The sequence below is a fragment of the Apaloderma vittatum genome, unplaced genomic scaffold (assembly GCF_000703405.1).
Source record: "Apaloderma vittatum isolate BGI_N311 unplaced genomic scaffold, ASM70340v1 scaffold18445, whole genome shotgun sequence".
In the NCBI taxonomy this organism is placed as follows: Eukaryota; Metazoa; Chordata; class Aves; order Trogoniformes; family Trogonidae; genus Apaloderma; species Apaloderma vittatum.
The window spans coordinates 2540-22686 of NW_009719033.1; the positions used below are offsets into that span (position 1 = coordinate 2540).

General features: G+C 48.6%; 1 protein-coding gene across 1 annotated transcript in view; it reads left to right on the top strand.

Moving 5' to 3' along the window:
- Nucleotides 1–1406: 1406 nt before the first annotated feature.
- The window catches only part of SLC12A8 (solute carrier family 12, member 8), a 48013-nt gene continuing 29272 nt past the window's right edge, over nucleotides 1407–20147 (top strand). The window contains exons 1-4 of the mRNA XM_009870488.1: nucleotides 1407–1475; nucleotides 2367–2513; nucleotides 5291–5482; nucleotides 9139–9370. Of these exons, the coding sequence (XP_009868790.1) occupies nucleotides 1407–1475; nucleotides 2367–2513; nucleotides 5291–5482; nucleotides 9139–9370 (640 nt within the window). The remainder of the gene's footprint in view (nucleotides 1476–2366; nucleotides 2514–5290; nucleotides 5483–9138; nucleotides 9371–20147) is intronic.

Below are 20147 nucleotides of genomic sequence, written 5' to 3' on the forward strand. Positions count from 1 at the left end.
GAGTCAAAGATTCCTACTCCGTACTTGTGATGAATTTGATCTCTGGTCTCAGGTGTGATTGTCCAGCCATGATCACACATGGCTTGTACGAAAGGTTGGTTCATGCAAGCATGTGAGCTCAACTGGCTGGGAAACAATCTGTCCCAGGAGAGCCAGTGAACCAGACAAACTGCTCTCTCCCCATCTGTGGAGCATGTCTTGCTCTCTCTGGCTGCAGCCCTCTGTCTTATGTAGGCATGCTGTAGCTGTGCTGAGGAATGGCCAGGAAGGGTCTCTTGGCAATTGGTGTGGGCCACTGTGTGTTACTGGTTCATGGCTATCACAAGACTGTTTGGGGAAGTTAAGACTTGCAGCCAGCTGGAGAGAGGTGTATAAAAGCAGCTCTCCACAGTTAGAGGGAGAACTTAAAACAGAAACCACCCTAATGAGGAAAGGAACTAGCAATTTTGAGACAGAGAAATGCTTGTGCTAGCTTTCCCCTTCCGTAGAGATGTGCTAAGTTATCCTTGAAATAAAGCCTGCTGCTGCTTTCTTGGTACATACGTCATGTTGAATTAAGCCTGACCCGCTGCCAGAGTCTGCCTGTGGCAAGTACAAATCTGAAGCTGGACCGCTGCAGACAAGACATCTGTACCTCCAAGGGTGGGTATGACCATGAAGGAAGGCTCTCGTACACTGGTGTGGGTGATGTGGCTGAGAGCATCAGGAGTGTGGAGTGTGGGTCTGTGGTGGTGGCCACCTTCAGCTGCTCCAGTTCACTCAGGTGGAGTGGGGTAATGAGGTCACTTGTCACTTTTGCAGACTAGGGAGGACTCTAGTCTGCGAAAGGTACAGCTTAAGGGGATATGATCAAAGCTGTGAAGTGATTAGTGATGTTGGGATGTAAAAAAATCCATGAGTCCCATGTCACCAGAGCACAGGGCATATGATGAAATTACCAGGCACCACATTTAAAACCAGTGAAGGGAGATACTTTTCCCAGACAGCACACAGGGAAATTGTGGAGCTCGTGCTGCAGGATGCTGGGGATGCCAGGGCTGTGGATAGATTCAGAAAAGGCCACCGAGGGCTGTCAAATGTAAGGCTGATGATAGAGCCTGTGCTGCAGGGGCAGCTTTGCTCTCTGCTGGTGGTGGTGTCTTTCTGCGCTTCAGTATCTGCTGTGAGTCACTGTCGGCTCCATCTAGGTAATGAACTTGTGCTTCTGCAGACTAGAAAACAACAGTAGTGTCTTCTGTCTTTTCTGCTTTCCCAGCAAGTGCAATAAAATCATGCATCTTCTACAATGGAGGATCCAGCACCACAGAAATTTGACCAAGAAGAATAGCTGACCTGCTTGGATCAGCCTTGCCTGTTGTAGAGTTAGAGTGACACGTTGGGCGGGCAGAGGCACCGCGAAGGATATGATGTTCAGCCTGAATGGTGCCAGAAGTGAGGGATATGTCCAAGAGCTGTTCCATGAGGAAGCACAGCAGGTATGTCGGGCAGTCATTTCCTTTCATAGCCCAAGTTTCCATCTCTGTAGTCTCTGCACCTCCGCTTGGTCAGGTATGTGGCAGATTAGCAGGACTGAAGTAACAAAACTATGTTTCTTTTTGCTATGTAAACCTGGTGTGTGTTATTTATAAAGGAAAAGAGGGGACTTGATTTCCGGAGGGCAAGAGGGAGCAGTTGCAGTAGGAGAACTGCAATTTCCCTGGAGTTTCAGGTCTCTGTTCCAGCATCTCTGAAATTCACTGGTGCCCCAAGTACTAGAGTCCTGTGTCTCCTCTAGAAGCATAGTGTCCTGATCAGAGATGACTGTCTGTGATGGGAAGACCATCTTAACCTGCTCTGTTAGTCCCAGTTAGCTTAGTCTGGTTTTTCATCTCATCTAAGAGACTTCTCCAGTGCACTGAGGACCCTGCTTGTCTTGCTGGGGAAGTCAAGACTTGTAGCCAGCTCGAGGAAGGTGTGTAAAAGCAGCTCTCCACAATTAGAGGGAGAACTTAAAAAAACACCTTAACGAGGAGAGGAACTAGCAAGGGACAAGGAGAAGCAGAACGTATAGCTACAGGCTCTGTAAAGAACTCATTGAAGGTCTTTATGGTTCCTTGATGGGGTTAATTCACTGAGTCTGAATAGGATTCTGTTGCTGCTTATCCTACCAGAATATAAATAGGGTATTACAGGGAATCCTGTCTTCCAGGGCTCAGGGTTCCCAACAGCTCTGCAGTCCTTTCATCATCTTAGAGACAACTTGGAGCAGAGTGGTGCCTTAGCAGCCATTGCTGGCCGTCCCACTGTTGGTGGCTGGCTGTTGCACCCCTCTTGCATCCTGCCGGTAAAGCATGAGAAGTAAAGCCGAAGGCTTTGCTTTCCTCTAGGTATCTCAAATGCAGACCAAGCCCTGGTGGAAGATCCAGCTGTTTGTATGGGAGCCAGTGCTTTTTGGAACATGGGACGGCGTCTTTACCTCCTGTATGATCAACATTTTTGGAGTGGTTCTTTTCCTGAGGACAGGATGGCTTGTGGTAAGTGAGTGCTGACTTGGTTAAATGTGTGAATAGGCATTTTCCTCCTCACCTCCTTACCTCCTGTCTCCATCACCACCTGGGTGTTCTGGATTCTGTGCACTATTAAGGCATTGCTTATCTCCTGGTATTTCGTAACATTTTAAAAAATTCTGCTGAGATGGAAAGCTGAAGTGGTCTTTTAGCTTTAGGAAGGAAAAACTTGGCAATGATCAGGGACCCCCTGTGTTGTATTATTGAGGAAAAAGTAACAGCTTTTCAGGTGAAGCATATTCCTGTAGTCACAGCTCCTCAGCCGTCTTCCTGGCCCCACTGAAGCAGGTCTCTTCTGAACATATCGGTGTTGCTGATGTCTTGAATGGAGAGTCCTCAGTCAGGCACAATTGTCATTGCTGTCACAGGCACTTCCACTTGTGTGTCCAGAATGGTAATTTGCTGGGGGTCAGAGCCTGGAAGAGTGTCTCTGCTCTCTTCCTGATGCATAACATTGTATTGTCCCTTGAAAGAAGGAAAGCTCCAGCAATGGGTGGAATTTGAGCTCTGTGTGGAGTTCATGTCGCAGGCACGGTGGAGCAGGAAGGCACTTGCACTCCAAATTGAAAATGGTTTTGCTGGAGGCTTTGAGGGGAGCTGCAATCGTCCTGGTGGAAAAGTTGGGATGATTTTCCAAGCTTCCTTTTCATCCTCACCTTATTTCCTCCATATCTCCTTTGAAAGCAAGTTACTGCTGGAGAAAATGCAAATAAAAATGAAGCTAGTAAATAAAAAATATGAAACAGCTGGAAGCTAGCTTAAAAGGGAAGGGAGGAGAAGTCAGGGCTGGCAGAGAGCTCCCCTGGCAGAAGTCGGTCATTTGCAGAGTCAGGCTTTTTGTTATGTATTTCCAGAGCCGGGCCTGGTAAAGCTTTGGAATTCCAGGGGATCCTAATCTTGCCAAAATGTGCAACAGCCATTGTAATGCTGGACTAACCCCTTCCAGCACGCATGCATAAATAAGCATCAGTGTTTATTGGGGGCTTTTTCTTCTCACTTTCTCTGCTTGTTATTGTTGCTGTGGGTCCAGCCTTCCTCCCTGGTCTTCACATTAACCCTTTTTTTTCTGTGGGAAACACTGGGCTGCCCATTAACTAGCTGCTGCCATAGCCTGGTACAACCAGCAGATCCTGGAAAAGCCCAAGGCTATGTGTACGTTTGTAGACATGTACCTTTTATTTTTTTTTACCATAACTGAAGCGTGTCAGACTTATTAACCTTTTTACCCTGAGGGTAATCTGTTGAAGAAAAAGAACAATTGTCCTTTTAAAAAAAGAGTCTTGGGTTGTAGCGGGCTGGGGTACTGACCCAGCCAGCAGCTGCGTTTATAGCAAACCTTGGCTCTGTTCCCCACTGACCAGATAAAGCCCCTGTCAAAGGCAGCGGGATGCTGAACCAAAATAGAATTTTATGATAGCAACATCCTGGATATGTTTCTGTTGTTTCATAAAAAAAGAGAAAAAAACAATTTGAGATTTCAACCAACGCCAAAGCTGAGAAGCAGCCTTAGTGCTGGTGATAAACAAACCCCACTAAAGCTAGCATGACCTCAGAAATGAGCACTGCGTGAGCAAGGCTGGAAAGGCTGGATGTGGACATGGCCTGTAACGTGAGTAAAGGCAGGGGAAGGGATGCCAGACGTTAACGAAGTGCTGGGCATGGGAGGAGATTTCCAGTCGTGCAGTTGGAATCACTGTGCACCGGACTGAGCGATTTGTCAGCAGGAGAAGGTGGGCTGGAGCATGAGGGAAAACTTTTGACCCTGGAAAGTAAAGTACAGCCATGTGCGAGAGGATTGGAAGGTCCCAAGCTCAGGAGTGGCGCTTAAGAGGTACTAAGTGCGTTCTCTTTCTGCAGGTCCAACCTAAATGGCAAACTGGACCCTCGAAAATAGAAGTGATCCTGACCCTTAAAGCTGCCAACAGGGACCTGCAGCTGGGTTTGTCCAGAGACTTTTGCTCCTGAGCCCCATTGAGATCATGGCTGGTGCAGCAGCTCCTCCCAGGGCTCTCCCTCCATCCCAAGCAGGAACGGTTCTTTTTGGTTCAGTGGGGCTGAATCCCCTCCACAAAAGTGTGCCAAGTACCAGGGGCGTGGGAGCCGCCTACCACTTGGCATACGTCCTGCCAACAAGGGCCAGCATGTGCTGGTTTACGAGAGAGTTATTTATCTTCTGTGCTGTGTTGCCTTTGGGATTTTATTCTTTGTTATTTAATTGTTTTGAAGGATCATAAATGTTAGGAAAAAATTAAAATGTGAGCTTGATGCTGCTACCTAATCGGCTGTCACAAGTCCCAGAGGTTCAATTTTGAAACTATCTTTTGTTATGAACCTGGTTTTTGGGTTTTTTTTAAGCATGTGATTCTAAAATATGCAAATAAGCCGTGGACCCTTTCCCATGGTGGCCAAATCATTATTTTACCTCATTCTTTTTATACCAAAGGACAAAGTCGGTGATTTGTGCAGGAGCCTGGTGATGGAGCAGAATCTGCTCATGCAAAGGTCTGTCCAGCCCCAGGATGAGGCAGACCTTCTTCAAAGGGGGTGCTAATAGGAACTGTAATTTGACAATCAGTAGCGCTAATTAAATATGTAGAGGTGTGTGGTTTTCTTTTAATCTGTAGTGACTCCAGATTCATTGATCACTAGCGACTACAAGTGGATAGGTCCTTTTTATGTCTCAGCAGAGTTGATGTGAGCTGATCTTTATTTGATTTTTAAAATTTATTTATTTTTTGTTGCAGGGAAACACTGGCATTATAATGGGCATGTTTCTGGTGTCCTTTGTCATCCTGGTTGCCCTGGTGACGGTTTTGTCTGGAATTGGGGTGTGTGAAAAGTGCAGCATTGGAAGTGGAGGAGTCTACTCCATGATTTCTACTGTCCTTGGAGGTCAAGTAGGGGGGACCATTGGCTTCCTTTATATTTTTGGCCAGGTAATTAAAAAAAAAGTTATTTAAAGAAAATTTAGAAACTTTGCAATACAGATATTAACCTTGTGCTTTCCTGCTGTGGGATATAACGCTCCGAGGAAAAGCTGAGTAATGCTCCAGTATGCTGAAGAGCAGCACAGGGAGCATTTAGCCCCTTTGTGCTCCCCAGGAGCAAGCCTGTGCGTGGCAACTCACCACCTGGTGTGGGTCCCAACGGTGAAGGAACTGGGTGTCTGAACAAGTGAACCATGTAGGACATGCCCTCTCAACCCAGATTGCTCCTCAGGCTAGGACATGCCCTTGCCTGGTGAGAGACTTGACCTGAACCAAAGCAGCAGAGGCCAGGGTGGCCACCTAACGCACAGCGAGCAGCGTGGGCTGGCGGGTTGGCCTTGGTGTGCTCCCTGTGCCCTTAGGAGCCGGGTGAGCCTTGGCTCCTTCTCTGTGGGAGCCAGGAGAAGCAGAGCTGCTGTGGGAGGAGAGCTGGGCAGCAGTAAGGGCCACAGCTAATTGTCCTCTTGAGATCCTAAAAGTCACGGTTCTGGGTTTTCTGAAAGGTCCCAAGGAGCCGCGATGGTGGCGAAGCACTGAAGTACACAAGTAGTAAACATAAAGAGTGGAAGGTGATCTCTTAAACCTGCAGTAACTTAACCCCATCCCCCCATAAGGATGTTATGCACAGTATAAGACGTGGTGAACAGAGAAGCATTTTTATTGAGGTTTGTTTTTAACTGACTGGCTTGCATGAGTCTCTGAAAACCCTTATAAAAACCCAAATGAAAAATAATCCCCTCTTCTCCTTTCACTCCAGATTAAAAGCAAGTGTCCACAACATACAAACTGAACACAGTTACAAGCCAAGATATGGAAATGGGCCACACATGAGAATCCTTCCTGTCATATTTTCCACTCTCACTCTCCGAGCGGACCTTGTCTGGGAAAGCAATCAAGTTGCAGCCTGTCCTGAGGGCTGTAAAAGCTGGGCTGTGGCAGCGCCGGCCCCTGCTTAGGCATCCCGTGTGCTCAGGGGGCTGTGGGGTGGGAGCTGGCAGCTTGGTTAGGAACGATCTGCCTGCTCCCCAAAGCTGATGCCTTTCCCTTCTCTTTGGCTGTGCTTTCTGCCCAACGTGCTTTGCACCAGCTGCAGGCTGCTCCCCCGCTGCAAGATGCTGTAACCTCCATCCTGAGGCGAGTTCAGCCAGAAATGGGGCAGTTCCTCGTTCACTGGTCTGACTGGGGCAAGTGGGGAGCGGCTGGCCATGTGCTGCTGATGCCTTGGGAGATGAGAGGTGGTCTTGGGGCTGCTGCAGGGATTGGGCTCCCGCTGCATTAACCAACTCGAGCTGGGACCAGTTTGGGCTTTGCTGTCTTCCTGGACTGCTCCAGAGGAGAAGCTTAATCAGATTGCCCTAAATGGTACAGCACACATCTAGTAGGTACTACAGAGACCCACACAAGTTTGGTCACCACGACTTTAGCCATGAGGCTGGAGTTTGGTGCTTTTCTCTGCAGTCTCCTTTTCTGGAGTGGTTTGCAATAAGACCTGTCAGTACAAGCAGAGGTTTTACAGGGTCCAGCCCTAAAATCCCAGAAGCAAAGATTATGGTAGTGCTAGTCTGGTGTTGAAAATCAATTACGTTCCTTGCCCAGCAAGGTGTGTGGTTTACAAAGGCTTGTGTAAGGGACTGATTTTTGCAAATTTCAGCCTAGAAGTCAGTTCCAATTTCAAGGCAAGTAGTTTATGAGAAACTGGCCCATGTCCCAGTGACACTGGGGCCCTGGCCACCGCTGTGTGTGGAGCAGCGGGGTGTTTGTGGGCACCCAGCTCCCCTGTTATGCTGGTGATGTTCAGGGTTCATCAAAGGAAAGGCTTCAAGGAGGATTGTGGTGCTGAGGCTGTCAGAAGCTCTCTCTGCTCTGCTCCTTCAGAGCAGACTTGCACATTGCCGTCCTTGGCCTGAAAGGAAAGAACTTAGTTAGCTTCTTCAAAAGCTGGTGTTGGTCAGGTACACGGAGTTGGAGTTCGGTGATACTGCTATCTACAGGACTTTTCCTCATGTGAGAGGCAGAAACAGCACAGGGTTTTACTGCATTTATTGGAGTTAGATTGTGTCTGGGGTTTTTTTGGCTTCAGATCTCAAGTGCAGTTTTTGCGGGTGCCCCAAGCGGAGCTGTGCTGCTGTGGGGTGTTGTCCTCTGCTAGCTTGGGAGGAACTTGTTTTCCAGGGAGCTCATGTGAAGGACGTTTGTGGTCCACTCATGGGTGGTGTAGGCCATGCTAAGCACAAGAAGACAAGAATACGTCCACTTCTTTGGGAGACTGCCTCGCAGAGTCTGAGACTTCTGTGGTGGAGACATTCACGATGGGGCTACCAGCAAGGACCAAGAGAGACTTTCAGGGCGCAGTTCACTCAATCTAGGTGCCTGCCTATAGTGGAAGTGAATCCTTCTTCAGGTTCTCAAAATTGTTGGTGGCCGGCTCCAAACAGGTGAATCCCATGCACCTCGTTTGCAAAAACGGACATATCAACGTGCAGCTCCTGCATGTGGGTCAAAGTCATAGAGTCTTGGAATCATAGAATGGCTTGAGTTGGAAGTGGCCTTAAAGATCATCTAGTTCCAACCCTTCCACCAGGGGCAGGGACACCTCCCACTAGACCAGGTGGCCGAACACCCTCAGTGGAGCAGTGCTGGGTCAGCCCAAGGACGATCTGCAGTGAAGGAGGGATGTGCTCTGACTCTTGCTGGCTTGGCAGGGGGGCAGTTCTCCCTTCCAGTCATGTCGAAGCTGTTCTGCACATCCCTTGTCCGGGGATGGGGGTAGTGTGGTCACAGGACTCGGGGTCACACCTGTGCTGGTGTGCAGCTGTGTGCCCCGACCTGGTTTGCCAGGGATTCCACGCACTGGAGAGGGTTGTTGCTGAAGTAACAGCTAGTGGGAACTCCTGGAGGCAATTGACCTGGTATTTAGAACTGCTGCCCAGCAGTGGGGTTCGAGGCTTGAACCCGTGCTGCAGGTGTCCTGTCCTGCAGACTCTCAGCCACCCAGGGCAGCGCGCAAGTCCTGCCCTGCAGCACGACAAATGAGCAACTTTCCCAGGGCCTCGGGGGGCATGGCTCGCACAGTGCGCTCTCTGCAAAAGCGCATGTTCTGTTCCAGCAAGGATATGGGGAGCTGGTGAAACATCACACTTTACATCCAGACTAAACACTGAGTTAAAAATAACCCCTGGGAGGCAATGAAGGGGGAAGTGAACTGCTGTTCTTTAGACAGGTGTTGATCTGAGACCCTTTAATTCAGGGAAGCAGAAGAAGGTAAGAAACATAGAGGTTCACTCATCCTTTACTCCGCTGAAGCCCATTTAGTTTCTCCTGGAAGGTAAATTCTCAATGGAAGGTAAATTTTAAAGCCAATTGAAAGCTGCTGGGCCGCTGGCCCTAGTGCCCAGCATTCTGTTTCCCCGGGCAGTAGGTGTGCTGCCCTGGCCACACGCTGTCTTAGGGCAATAAGATCCCGTCCTTGTAGGCTAGAGTAATATTGAAGATTGTATTGTGATGGCAAACGTCTGTCTGAGCAGAAACCACCCAGCTTGAGGTGGGGGCTGTGGATGCAGGTCCCTCGTTCTCCCACGGGGCACTCACAGGGCTGGGTCCTTCAGTGTGTTGCAGGTGCTATGTACATCACTGGCTTTGCAGAGTCCATCGCCGATGTGCTGAGCCTCAGCAACATCTGGGCAGTGCGTGGGATCTCCCTGGCTGTCCTTCTGGGTCTGTTGGGGATCAACCTGGCTGGGGTGAAGTGGATCATCAGGCTCCAGCTCCTTCTGCTCTTTCTGCTGGCTGTCTCGACACTGGACTTTGTCATCGGGTCCTTTACACACCTTGATCCAGGTAAAAATGGAGGTACATCACATTGGGGTTCAGAGGTGTTAATCCCCTGGGGTTTTCTCCTTGAATGTATTTGTGAAGTTACACGTTTGAGTAGAGGTAGAGTTCTGTGCTTCCAGACATGTCCCCTGTCCCTTGGTACTGAGCTTTTAGAGGCAGCTAATAGTTTTGCCCCAAGTATATATTTTCAGAGCATGACTGAAGATGCCATATTAATTTAGGTGTTCAAGCTGTTGGTGTGTGTGCTTGCTGTACTTGCATTGCACTTGGAGGTTTTCTAAGAACAGAGATCAGCTGCATTTGCAATCACTTTTTGTACCCTTCTGCTGTCTAATGCTGCTGTGTTAAGCGTTGTGCCTGTGGAAGTGGAGGACTGTGACTTTGCATTAAGGTGATCTTCTCCCCAGAGACCCTTGAGCTCACTTAGACCCTGGCTGTGGCAGGCTGTGCCACCAGCTCTGGCTGTGGGCTGCACGCTGCTGGATTTGCTGCCCAGGACCATGTTGGGGAGCCAAGGAGCGAGCTGGCTGGGCTGGAGCAGGTGACTGCTGGGGTATCAAGGAGCTGTGGGTGCGAATTTGTTAGCCTTCCCCAGCTGGACTTCAGCCTGCAGCAGTGACTCCAGCTTGGGCAAGGCAGCATTTCAGAGCTCTCCGTGCAGTCTTGCTTGCACCCTCCGCCTTCATCCTCATCACTGAGAGATGTTTTTAGACAAACGCATCTCAAATCGCGTGGAGTCGCGGTTTAATGGATTTCTGAGCGCTGCAACGGCCACTCCAGCAATATCGAAGTGTAATTAGCTGAGTAAACAGAAGGTGTCACCTTTTTCTTGGCTTCCCCTGTGTCCAGCGGCACCTTAGGGGGTTGCCAGCGACCAGATAAAGTCGGTTTAAAGGAAAGATCTTAAGTTTTGATTTCCAGTTGGGATACAGCCGCTGAGCCGTGCAGCAGGAGGTCTAAGAAATACCCCAAGTGAAAGCCGGTAAAAGTCTCAGCAGACACTTGCAAATGAGAATGAAGTGCAGACAATTGTGCTCGTGTGGTGTGTTTTGCAGAGAAAGCAACTGACCGAACAGCTGTGTTTCTTAGGAAGTTTTTGTCTAAAGGTAATAAAGGAGGATTGCATTTTGGTTGTGCTCAGAGGAGACCTTTAATGCAAACCTAGAGACCTTTCTAATATTAGAGAGAAAGTGAATACTTGGAGTGAGACCTGATGGTAGGAAAGTGAAGAGGGGACTAGGAAGAGAACATTAGAGGACTACAAACACCAGCAGGAAACATGCCCAAGTTGAGGTCAACATAGTTGTCTCTGATTTTCTCCACTGCCAAGCACTGTGTCATTTTCTTCTGACAGAAAATAGAGAAAGGAAGGGGAATGAGGTGGCTGCATGTTGCAGATGCTGCAGTTGAACTGTGGCTGGCTAAAGAGAGGAGGGTTTCCAGTGCACGGAAGAACATCAGGCTGATGGTGGCCAGATCCGAGCCTCAGATGCCAGTACCCCAGAGCAAACGGGGGGAGCGCCAGCCATAAGGCAGGCGGGGACAGCTGTGCGTTTCTCTGCTTTTACAGATGGTTTCCATGTGAGAGAACTGTTTCAAGCCAGGCTGAACGGTTGACTCCTCCCAAGTCCTGCATTTCCCCTGAAAGCCTCTGAGTGGTGTGTCAGCACCAACCGTGAGCGCTGGCCTTCAAGAATTATAGAACAGTTTAGGCTGGAAGAGACCTTCAAGATCATCGAGTCCAACCTTTTCCTAGCCCTATGAACACCACTAAACCATGTCGTTCAACACAACGTCCATCCTTCTCTTAAACACCTGCAGGGATGGTGACTCAACCACCTCCCTGGGCAGCCTGTTCCAAAGAAGCCTCCTCACTCTGTTTTGCGCTCTTTGTGCACGACATGGATGGATGCTTGTCTCTTGGATGTGATTGCACCCATCAGCAAAGCATTCCTCCCGCAAGGAGGCTGTGGGTGGGATGTGGAGGTCTTGGTGAAGCGCCGATCTCAAGAGTCAGCTGATGGCAATGGCAGGGTGTAGAGCATCTGGACCCAGCACCTGGGCAAGTGTTTGAGATCCCTTTGGGGTGGACAGTCAACTGATCTGCTCTCTGCAGCCTTCACAGGCGTGCAGTTGTTTTGGGTTTGGTTCTTCGGCTGCAGCAGTGACAGGTGTGAAGGGCAGTGCACAGGGAAAGGTAATTTTTGGGGATGGACCTGTGAGCCAGGCAGACTGCAGCCAGCATTTTGTCTGAGTTCTTTCCTTGGTTTAGGACAAGTTTATGGGGTTTCAGGTCTTGGTCTCCAAGCCTGTAAAATGGGACCTGTGTGCAGTCATCCTGCCTTTCTTACTCCTGCCATGGCAGCCTTTTTCCTCACTTAACATTTCCAAGTGCTGTGCACATACCAAAGGACTGCACATCTGCCAAGCAGCAGTTATTTGGATTTAAATAATCCTTTGTGTGGTTGCGCTGGGTGGAGTCCCCCGCTCTTCTCCCCATTCCCTCAGCTCACACCCAGGCACACACCAAATCGGATATTGTCCAAGCACTCACTCCCTTCCTGTGGTTTGCCTTTATTTTTAGTCTGAGGACGGAGCATGTTTACACAAAAGGGGGCTTCTCAGCAGGGCTTCCCGCTGCTTTTTCTCCTCTTTTTTTTTTTTTTTTTCCCTTTTTTTTCTTTCTCTATTGCCGTGGAGACTCGCTCCAGCTCCAAGAGCCGGCCGTGGGGCTGGAGGAGCTGAGTGGCTCCAGCAGACCGGGAGGGCTCTGGGTTGCTTGTCCAGATGCTGCCCACCCCGCTGAGGCTGCAGGCAGGCTGCAAAGTCTTTCTGCCTGGTGCTGAGGGCTTTTGCTCCTCTCCTCAGGCTGTCTGCAGGGTGGGGTGGGACTGGCTGATTTTTTGGAGTTAATCCTAAATCCTCCCCTTGGCTCCAGCTGGCGCTTCCCTGAGGGTCAGGTCATGGTCCCAGGCTGGGATCTTGGCCAGGGTTGGGTAGTGAGGAGAGGGGCTCCCTGCGCTGTCTGAAAAATGGCTTTGTTGAGCTGTCCCCGGCAACTCACCTTAAAATTCAGTCTCGCCTTCAAAAACAGAGACTCCCATGCTCTGTCCTTGTGACAGAAAACATCCGTATTCTTCCTTTCTCCCTGCTGTTTTTACCAAACCTAACACACGTGAATTGGAATCAGGCAGCGCTCGACTTCTCAACCCATTACCAAGACCCAGCGTTTGCTACACAATTGTGTAGTAGCAATGCAGGGGTTTCTTGGCTTGCATATATTTGCATTTTAATTCTGGAGGTCCATGCCTCAAAATCAGCCTGAATTATTTTGGGGCAAGCAGTGAACCTAAGGGAGTGGATGTTTCACTCCATGTCCAGCTCCTCAGAACAGCATGTGAAATTTTTTTGGCCTTTTCACGCCCCGAACATTAGAGTCACGGAAAAAAAGGAGATAAGCCTGCCGTTAATGCCCACTCTTTTATTTTCCTAGCATATCTCTGCTAATTTTTGTGTAGGGTGACTCCCAAATACTCCCTTTCAATTAGGCGCCTGCTTTCCTGTTTTGGCCGTGGTTCTCAGGTGCCCCGTGGAAGCGAAGCGGCTGTGGGAGCACATGGGGCGGGGGGGGAACAGTTATTGGCGGGAGGGCTGGTGTTAATTTGGTTGGGCTTTGTTGGGGAGATGAAAGGAATTGCAGCACGACCAAAAGGGGCTCAACAACAGCCTGGGGGTGGGGGGAAAGTTAATTATTTTGTTGAGAATTCAATAATTGGATCCCCTCTCATCTCGCAGCAGATGGTACCGTGTGGCTGGGGTGAGCGTGGAGCCTGGCTGCGTGGGGTTGAGCCCTTCTCCGCCTGGCTGGGAAACCCGGGCAGTTCGTTTCTCAGGGGTGCGGGGAGGTTTGAAAGGCACATTGCTGTCAGGGCGCTTCTGCTTGGGATTATTTTCCATGCAAACCACATCCTTCGTGTCACCCGCTTGGGTTTTAGCTTTCCAAAGTTGCTCGCAGAGCCCAGAAAACACATTTATCATCTTCACATCCCCCTTGGGCATTCTGCGGCCGAGCTGATGCTCTCCCCTGGGTACCACTGGTGAGAAGCTGTGGAAGATGAGCTTTGCCTGGAGCTACTCCAGTGGATGGAGAACCTGCAATTTTTAAAATGATTTATGTATATAAACACTAGTGTTTTAAAGATCCCACAAACGGTGCCTCTGGGGTTTTGATGGATTGAATTAAATGTATTCCTACATGTTTGATATGGAAGTGTTCAAAGAGTCCTAATCGGGGGCTTTTGCTTGGCTCTGGGTTGTATTATTTTATTTTTGGGCACGACAGGTGTGCCCCAATTTCAGAAGAGAGGGTGCAGGAAGGATGTGTGTGTCAGAAGATGATCTGCAGCTAATCCCAGAGGCTTTATCCAGGCTGATTGCTGACTTCGTGGCCCAAGACACATCTGGAAACTGGCATCAAATTCCAAGTAGAAATCACTAAGCGAGCGGCAGCAGAAAAAAATCCCACTTTGCTACCGAACAAGGTAGACACCATGGTGAATAAAAGCAGGAGGCTGCTAATATGGTCTTTATTTATTAAAAAACCCAGGATTGCTTTCCCCAGGTTTTTCCAATTATAGCACATTGAATGGCCCTGACATCACTCTTGAGCTGAGGCCAGCCTATTCAACAGTCTGGCGAAGTTAACATTTATTAACTGGTTACCTGCCAATTGTCTGGGCTAGGAGCTGCGGGACAGATGTGTTTTGAAAAGTGATAACATTGTTAGGGCCCTTATTTAGATAGTGAGAGGAAAGCTACACTGCTCTGTCCAGGCTCTCTGAAGTACGTATTTAAAGCAGTTTCTTTAAAAAAAAAATTTAAAAAATAGATTGAGATGTAACTTTGCTGTAACTGTGCTGCCTTGTTTGTAGGTAGGTTTTCATGGTGTTTCCTTACTGAAGGACACCTGGCAGTAGGACGTTGTTGAGAACCACTGGTCTTACCTGCCGGCAGATGCTCGGGGTGTCAGTATGGCTGCTGCTCACCATGGGCCAGGGCTGGCATCCCTATGCCCCTGCTGTGCTGAGGTCAGGCAGGGTTTCTGAGCCCTCCACCCTGAAGCATCTCCCAGGAGGTGGGTAAGGAGGAGGAGAGCTCAAGAGCTGCGGGTCCCTGCCCTCCTTCACCCGTGGGCTGTGCTGGGGCTGCCATGTGCTCTCAGAAAGATCCACCCAGTGATGGATCCTCTGCTGCATCTTTGGGGATCCTGCTCTAGTCATAGCTATTTCAGGCTAAACCCCATCTTCCTGCAGCCAAGCCCCACCACTTTGGGTCTGTCAAAGACTTGGGGATGAACTGATGTCCTTCCTTTCTGCGTTAAACCACCTTGCATTGAAGACCTCTTGTGCATGTCTTCAGTCTTCTCCAGGCTGTGCCATCCCAGCGGCCATACAGGGCATGGGAGCGAGCAGCTCTCTAGTATGTGCTGCTGCTGCAGAGGAGGAGGAGGGTCCTGACCTCGTGTGACACCCTAAAATGTACCACTGCTCGGTGCTGTCAGGACTGGGCTGATCTGGGTCCATCCCTGCAGCAGGAGAGGGTTTGCTGAGGTTGTTGCAGGTTTAAATTTGCTTAATAGGTGGCACCACTCCTGAATTATACAGAAGATTTTATACACAGTTGATTTAACCTTTAATTTCGTTGTTGTTTCCCTGTGAGGCAATGCTAGGCTCATCTTCCTAGAGCTTGTAAATAAATCCTGAAATACCTTGGCTGGCTTCATCCCCTGCTAAGTGCTGCCTTCAAGTGGCTTTCCGCATCCACTCCCCCCATAGAACCCCCTGCCCAGGCTCTCTGTTCAGCAGCGACTTGTTTGATGGTAGAGACCTAATAAAACTAACTGGCTTGAGGAAGATATATATCATCTCATAATGTCTTCATCTCTCCCTGTCTCTGTGTTTAAACAGGACAGTTTTATTTAATTGCGTTTTTTTTCCCCCCTCTTTGTTTGTGCCACTACATAATTGTTTTCAAATGACGGAGATATTTTACTGTGTCTTTTTTCATTCTCCTAGTGTTTTAATTTCAGTCGCAGGTCGACTGTGCCCTGAATCCACTTTCCTTATTTAGGGATTTAATTTATGAAGATACTTTCTAGATATTAGATTCTTTCTCCAGTTGCTTCACTTACAGTTTGCATTCCTCTCCTAGACTAAAGAGAAAGCTTTGTGTGGGACATGGGTCCTTATCTACTGCTCATCATCTTCTCTGCTGGCTTGTGTTAACAGTTTTTGGCCTTTTTTGGCTGTAGGCAAGAGATTTTAGCCTGATTGTACCTTCACTGGCCTGGATAATGGTCCAGTGGTTCTTGCGAGTTTTTTCTTCTCAGAGAGGAAATGCGTTCATTGAAAATATGATTTTGGTAAGGCAACTGTATTGTCTGATTTAAACTGAATTCAGTTGACAGTTTCAAACAAATCCTTTTAAGGGACAGCATCTTGCTCAACCTTTTCACAATCAAATACCTTTTGCTTTGCAGTCCGAGACTTGGCTTGAAGCTGTAGCAGTGTGTGTCATATAGAGGATAATAAAAACCTCCCCAAAATAAAATCAAACTATTGTTTTGGACACAGAGTCAAAAAATCAACAAATGGAATAGCTTTCTTTGAAATACAATTTTCATCTGGATAATGTATACATAACTTGGAATATATCCCTAACTTGGATGCTTGGATGAGTATGGCAGAGGTCTCTGTCGACTGTGGCAGAAGACTTTGTAGGCCATGGCGGTGTCTCCTGGATTACGTTACATTTTAGTTGACTGCTTTCTTTTGAAAGATGGGGATTTCCAACCCCTGTCATTCTGGGTGATTCTGTGTGTGTGATTTGATCAGCATGGGTTGGGCTTTGTCCTGAGCAATACACAGAGTAGCTCCGAGTTAGAAAAGAGGTCACTGCAATGTGTCCAAAGGATGTGTGTCATCACCGCTCCTGCTCAGTTGCGATTCATTTTCCTCCAATTGTTGTGCCTTGACTTAGCCTAAATTCTGATTTCTCAAGGCTGGTTTTTTTCATCAGAGAAGTTCTGCAGAGCCTCCTACAACCAGGGACTCTGGGCATGACTTCCAAGAAATACCACTCTGTAATTAATAATAATATCCCATTGATGCAAATTGTTTTCCTAGAAAAAGGATGAAGCAAGGAATGTTTTACTTTTCTTGTCCTCTTCGTAATGAATAAAACCATTTCCGCCGGCTGTTTTGAATATTGCTGAACAAGCCAGGTAGTGGATACCACATCAAAAAATAAAATGGTTATGGAAAGATTTTATATATTATGGCAAGTCTGGTGCTTAGCATTAAGAATATAAAACATAAGAGGACTTTGTGAAGTTGAAATACCCATATTAAAATCTCTTTCTTTTTTCTCCTAACGAAAATTTCAGATTCTCCACCTGCAGAAAACAATTTATTGCTTTTTTTTTTTTTCCAAAAAAAAAACAACCCACCAACCTGTAGAGACAAAGTAAGTGCCAAACAGCTCTGCTAGCTACTTGCAGAGGCACCTTTCCAAGTAAGTTTCCCTTTATATAAGCAGTGTTGGGCTCTGGACTTCCATGATGAGGAGCTGCCCATGTAGGCTCTGAGTGTGATCTGTGTGCATGCCAGTGGTTTTCCCCTTCTTCATCTTCCCAAGAAGCCAAAGTGGAGATGAAGGAGGTGCTCGGGGCGTTGGGCAGAAATTAACGTTTCCTCCCACCCAGCCCGGTCCCACAGGAGATGTGATGTTAACTGGGGGAGCTCGAAGCAGGAAGCATAGGTTGCTTCATGATCTGAGAGAGGTGACAGCATCCCGCAAATGAAAGTTACCCCACTAGCTAAATACAAATATGGAAGGCAGATTTAAGTAGGTCCCTGTGTTTATTCTGCCCTTTGTGCTTTTTTAAGCTGTTGGCCATCACCCATAATTGCAGGTCCGTTGGCTTTAGGGAGAGAAGGATCCTCGTGACCTGATGGCTCTCGTGATTGGGTTGCTTGACAAGGAGGTTGGGGATGAAGGGTGCATTTACCAGAGGGAGAGGATGTGAATGCTTGGGTTTGTCACGTATGCAGAGGACTGATGGTCCCCAAGCGGATTTTTCACAGCTTTCCTCAAACAGATCTCCCCTTGGTGCTTCTTCTCTAGGCTTTCTTGCTTGCTCGAGGGTTTTCAGTGCGCAAATCCCATGCTCCTTTGTGCAGACCATTTCACCGACTGGTGTTAAACCTCTTTTCAAGAGCATCTTGTGGCAGGCCAGGCTGCTGGGCACTGCTGAAACTCTGAGCCACTTGAGAAGAGGTCACCTGCTGCATCCAGAGACGTTGGAGAAGAGCAAGGCAAGTGAGTGCTTCCCCTCAACAGCGCCGTCAGTCTCCACACTTGCTAATGTGTCTGCTCAACTGAGAAATATTTCTGCGCGGGGGTGATTCATCGCCCCACAGCGAGGTTCCTGGCAGCTGTCGGCGTGATGCCTGTCTCTGTGCCAGTGCTTGAAGCGTCATCTAAATACCCCGTTTTCATCCCCATTGGTGGTGACTGGGACAGGCAGGTGCAGTGAAGGGTGGTTTTCGGGAGGGAGTTGGAGGCGGGATCCCTCGGAGCCCATGGCAGCAGGAAGCAGTATTGTGTGTTGACTTTAAACAGGAGGTTTGGGAGATCAGCTCTGGAGCAGAAAACAGGGGCTCGGGAGGAACAAACACTCACTGCTTCAGAAGGGCGGCGATTTCCTTTTGGGTAAACACGTCATTAATCTCAGGGAGCACATTCTTTTCCATCAAAAGATAAGGGATTCGAGTTGGCTTTCTCAGGGCTTGGCCTCTTTAGATTGTTTTAACTGTGGCTTTCGCTCCCTCAATTATAGGCTTTATGTAATCTTTCATTTTGGGTTTGCTGGGCTTATTACGGGTACAGAGAAAGTCTTGAGCAAGGGAACTCCTTTCCTTCTTTCTTTAAAATTGCTCTGATCCTTCTCCCTTCTTGCCAATTTTTTTTTCACTAAAACCTGTCTATTTTTTGCTACTTGCAGCTCTGACGAATTTGAAACGTAAATGTGCTGTTTGTCCTATTTTATGAAAGCATCTCCCTAGCGCTAATGATAAAATAGGAGCTTATTTATTTGCCACAAGTGGAAAAAATAGCAATGGGCTCCTCTCCCCACCCTGGGCTGCCTCTTGCTGCTCAGCTTTGGTTTGACATTTTTGAGGACACCGCTTGCTGTGGGCAGTAAGGTGTGGGGAGATGCTGACTGTGGCACCCAGTGCTCAGTTGTCAGCTGGCACCCACCTGCCCTGTGTGGAGCCAGCAGCGGTAGAACGGCTGCATTTGCTGCCACTGCTGGTGTCCCAGGGCCTGTGATCGCCCTCAGCAATTCTGATAGTGAATGCATTTAACTGGGCTTGAGGGATGAAATTACAGAGGGAAATTTTAGTCCCTTCCCTTTCTTACCTCCTCTTCTTCCCAGTACTTTGTGCTTAGGGCTGCCAGCAGTGGCATGGGGTGGGATGGGGCAGAGCAGGAGCTAGGGAGCTCCTGCATCCTCTGTCGCTCAGTCCCTGGCAGCCTGAGCAGGTGCTCTGCCGTCTTTCTGCACCAATCTGTCAGTGTGACCACGTGCTGTTGTGTTAATTTTCCAATAACTGCATTTTTATTGTTGCATAATTGCTGGTCCGCATGTATTCAACACAAAAGTCCCTCTCTATTTTTTCTCTTGCCTGGTTTAAGACTCCTAAAGCAGAAATACTGAGGCTATGGGAGCTGTCAGCAGGTAGGACGTGGTCCTGAGGACTGAGGTAAATGCAAGGTGTGATGTCATTTGTGACACGTGGAGAATGAAGCTGCAGGGACAGTTATCAGAGGTCTTGTGTTTGCTCTGAGCTGGGCTGCACATGCCCCATCTCCAGCTGCGGAGCTGTGCTGCTGCCCACAAGTCCAGCATGGACAGATGTCCTCCTGGCTTGTAGGGACTGTGCAGTGGTCCACGCTGACTCACATGGCACCCACATTGCACTGGGGCTGCAGAAAAGGACAACCTGGTTTGGGTGAATCATAGAATGGCCTAGGCTGGAAGGGGAAGGGACCTTAGAGATCATCTATCCAACCTCCCTGTCATGGGCACGGATGCCTCCCAACTAGATCAGGCAACACATGGGGACTAAACGGGGATCGAACCCACAACCTTGGTGTTGTCAGCACCAGGTTCAACTGACTGAGCTAACTGGCCCCCTGAGAGTCCAGTGGTAGCTGCTAGGAGACAAGGGAATCAATCTCTTCAGTCCATCCCATCTTCTTCCAGCTCTGCTCCCCTGTAGCTCTTCTGTTTTCCTTCTGTTTCTTCCCAGTCTTCTAGCAAAACCCTGTGTATCCAAAGGTGAAGCAAGTGATGTCCTGGAAGATGTTACAACACTTCTGTGTCCCTGTATGAGTTCAGCAAAGGTCATGTTTATTCTCTGTATCTGCCAGCATAGCTCTGCCCCTTAACACACTTTGCTTTCATAGTCCCCAGTTCCCCATCTCTTAGAGGACTGGGACTTTGTGGTGAAAATCCGTTCATGTATCTCACAGGCTGTCAGCCCACAGCAAGTTGAGCAGTGGACTGGTAGCACAGAAGAACCACCGTACTGTCCTCTGTCCATCTCCAGTGCTGCTTCCCTCTCCCTGTTGTCCTTCCCAACCTTTCCATGTTTTTCTCACACATTCCTGCCTCCACCTGCCCCGTACCGGGCTGGCAGCAGCAGGGCAGTGC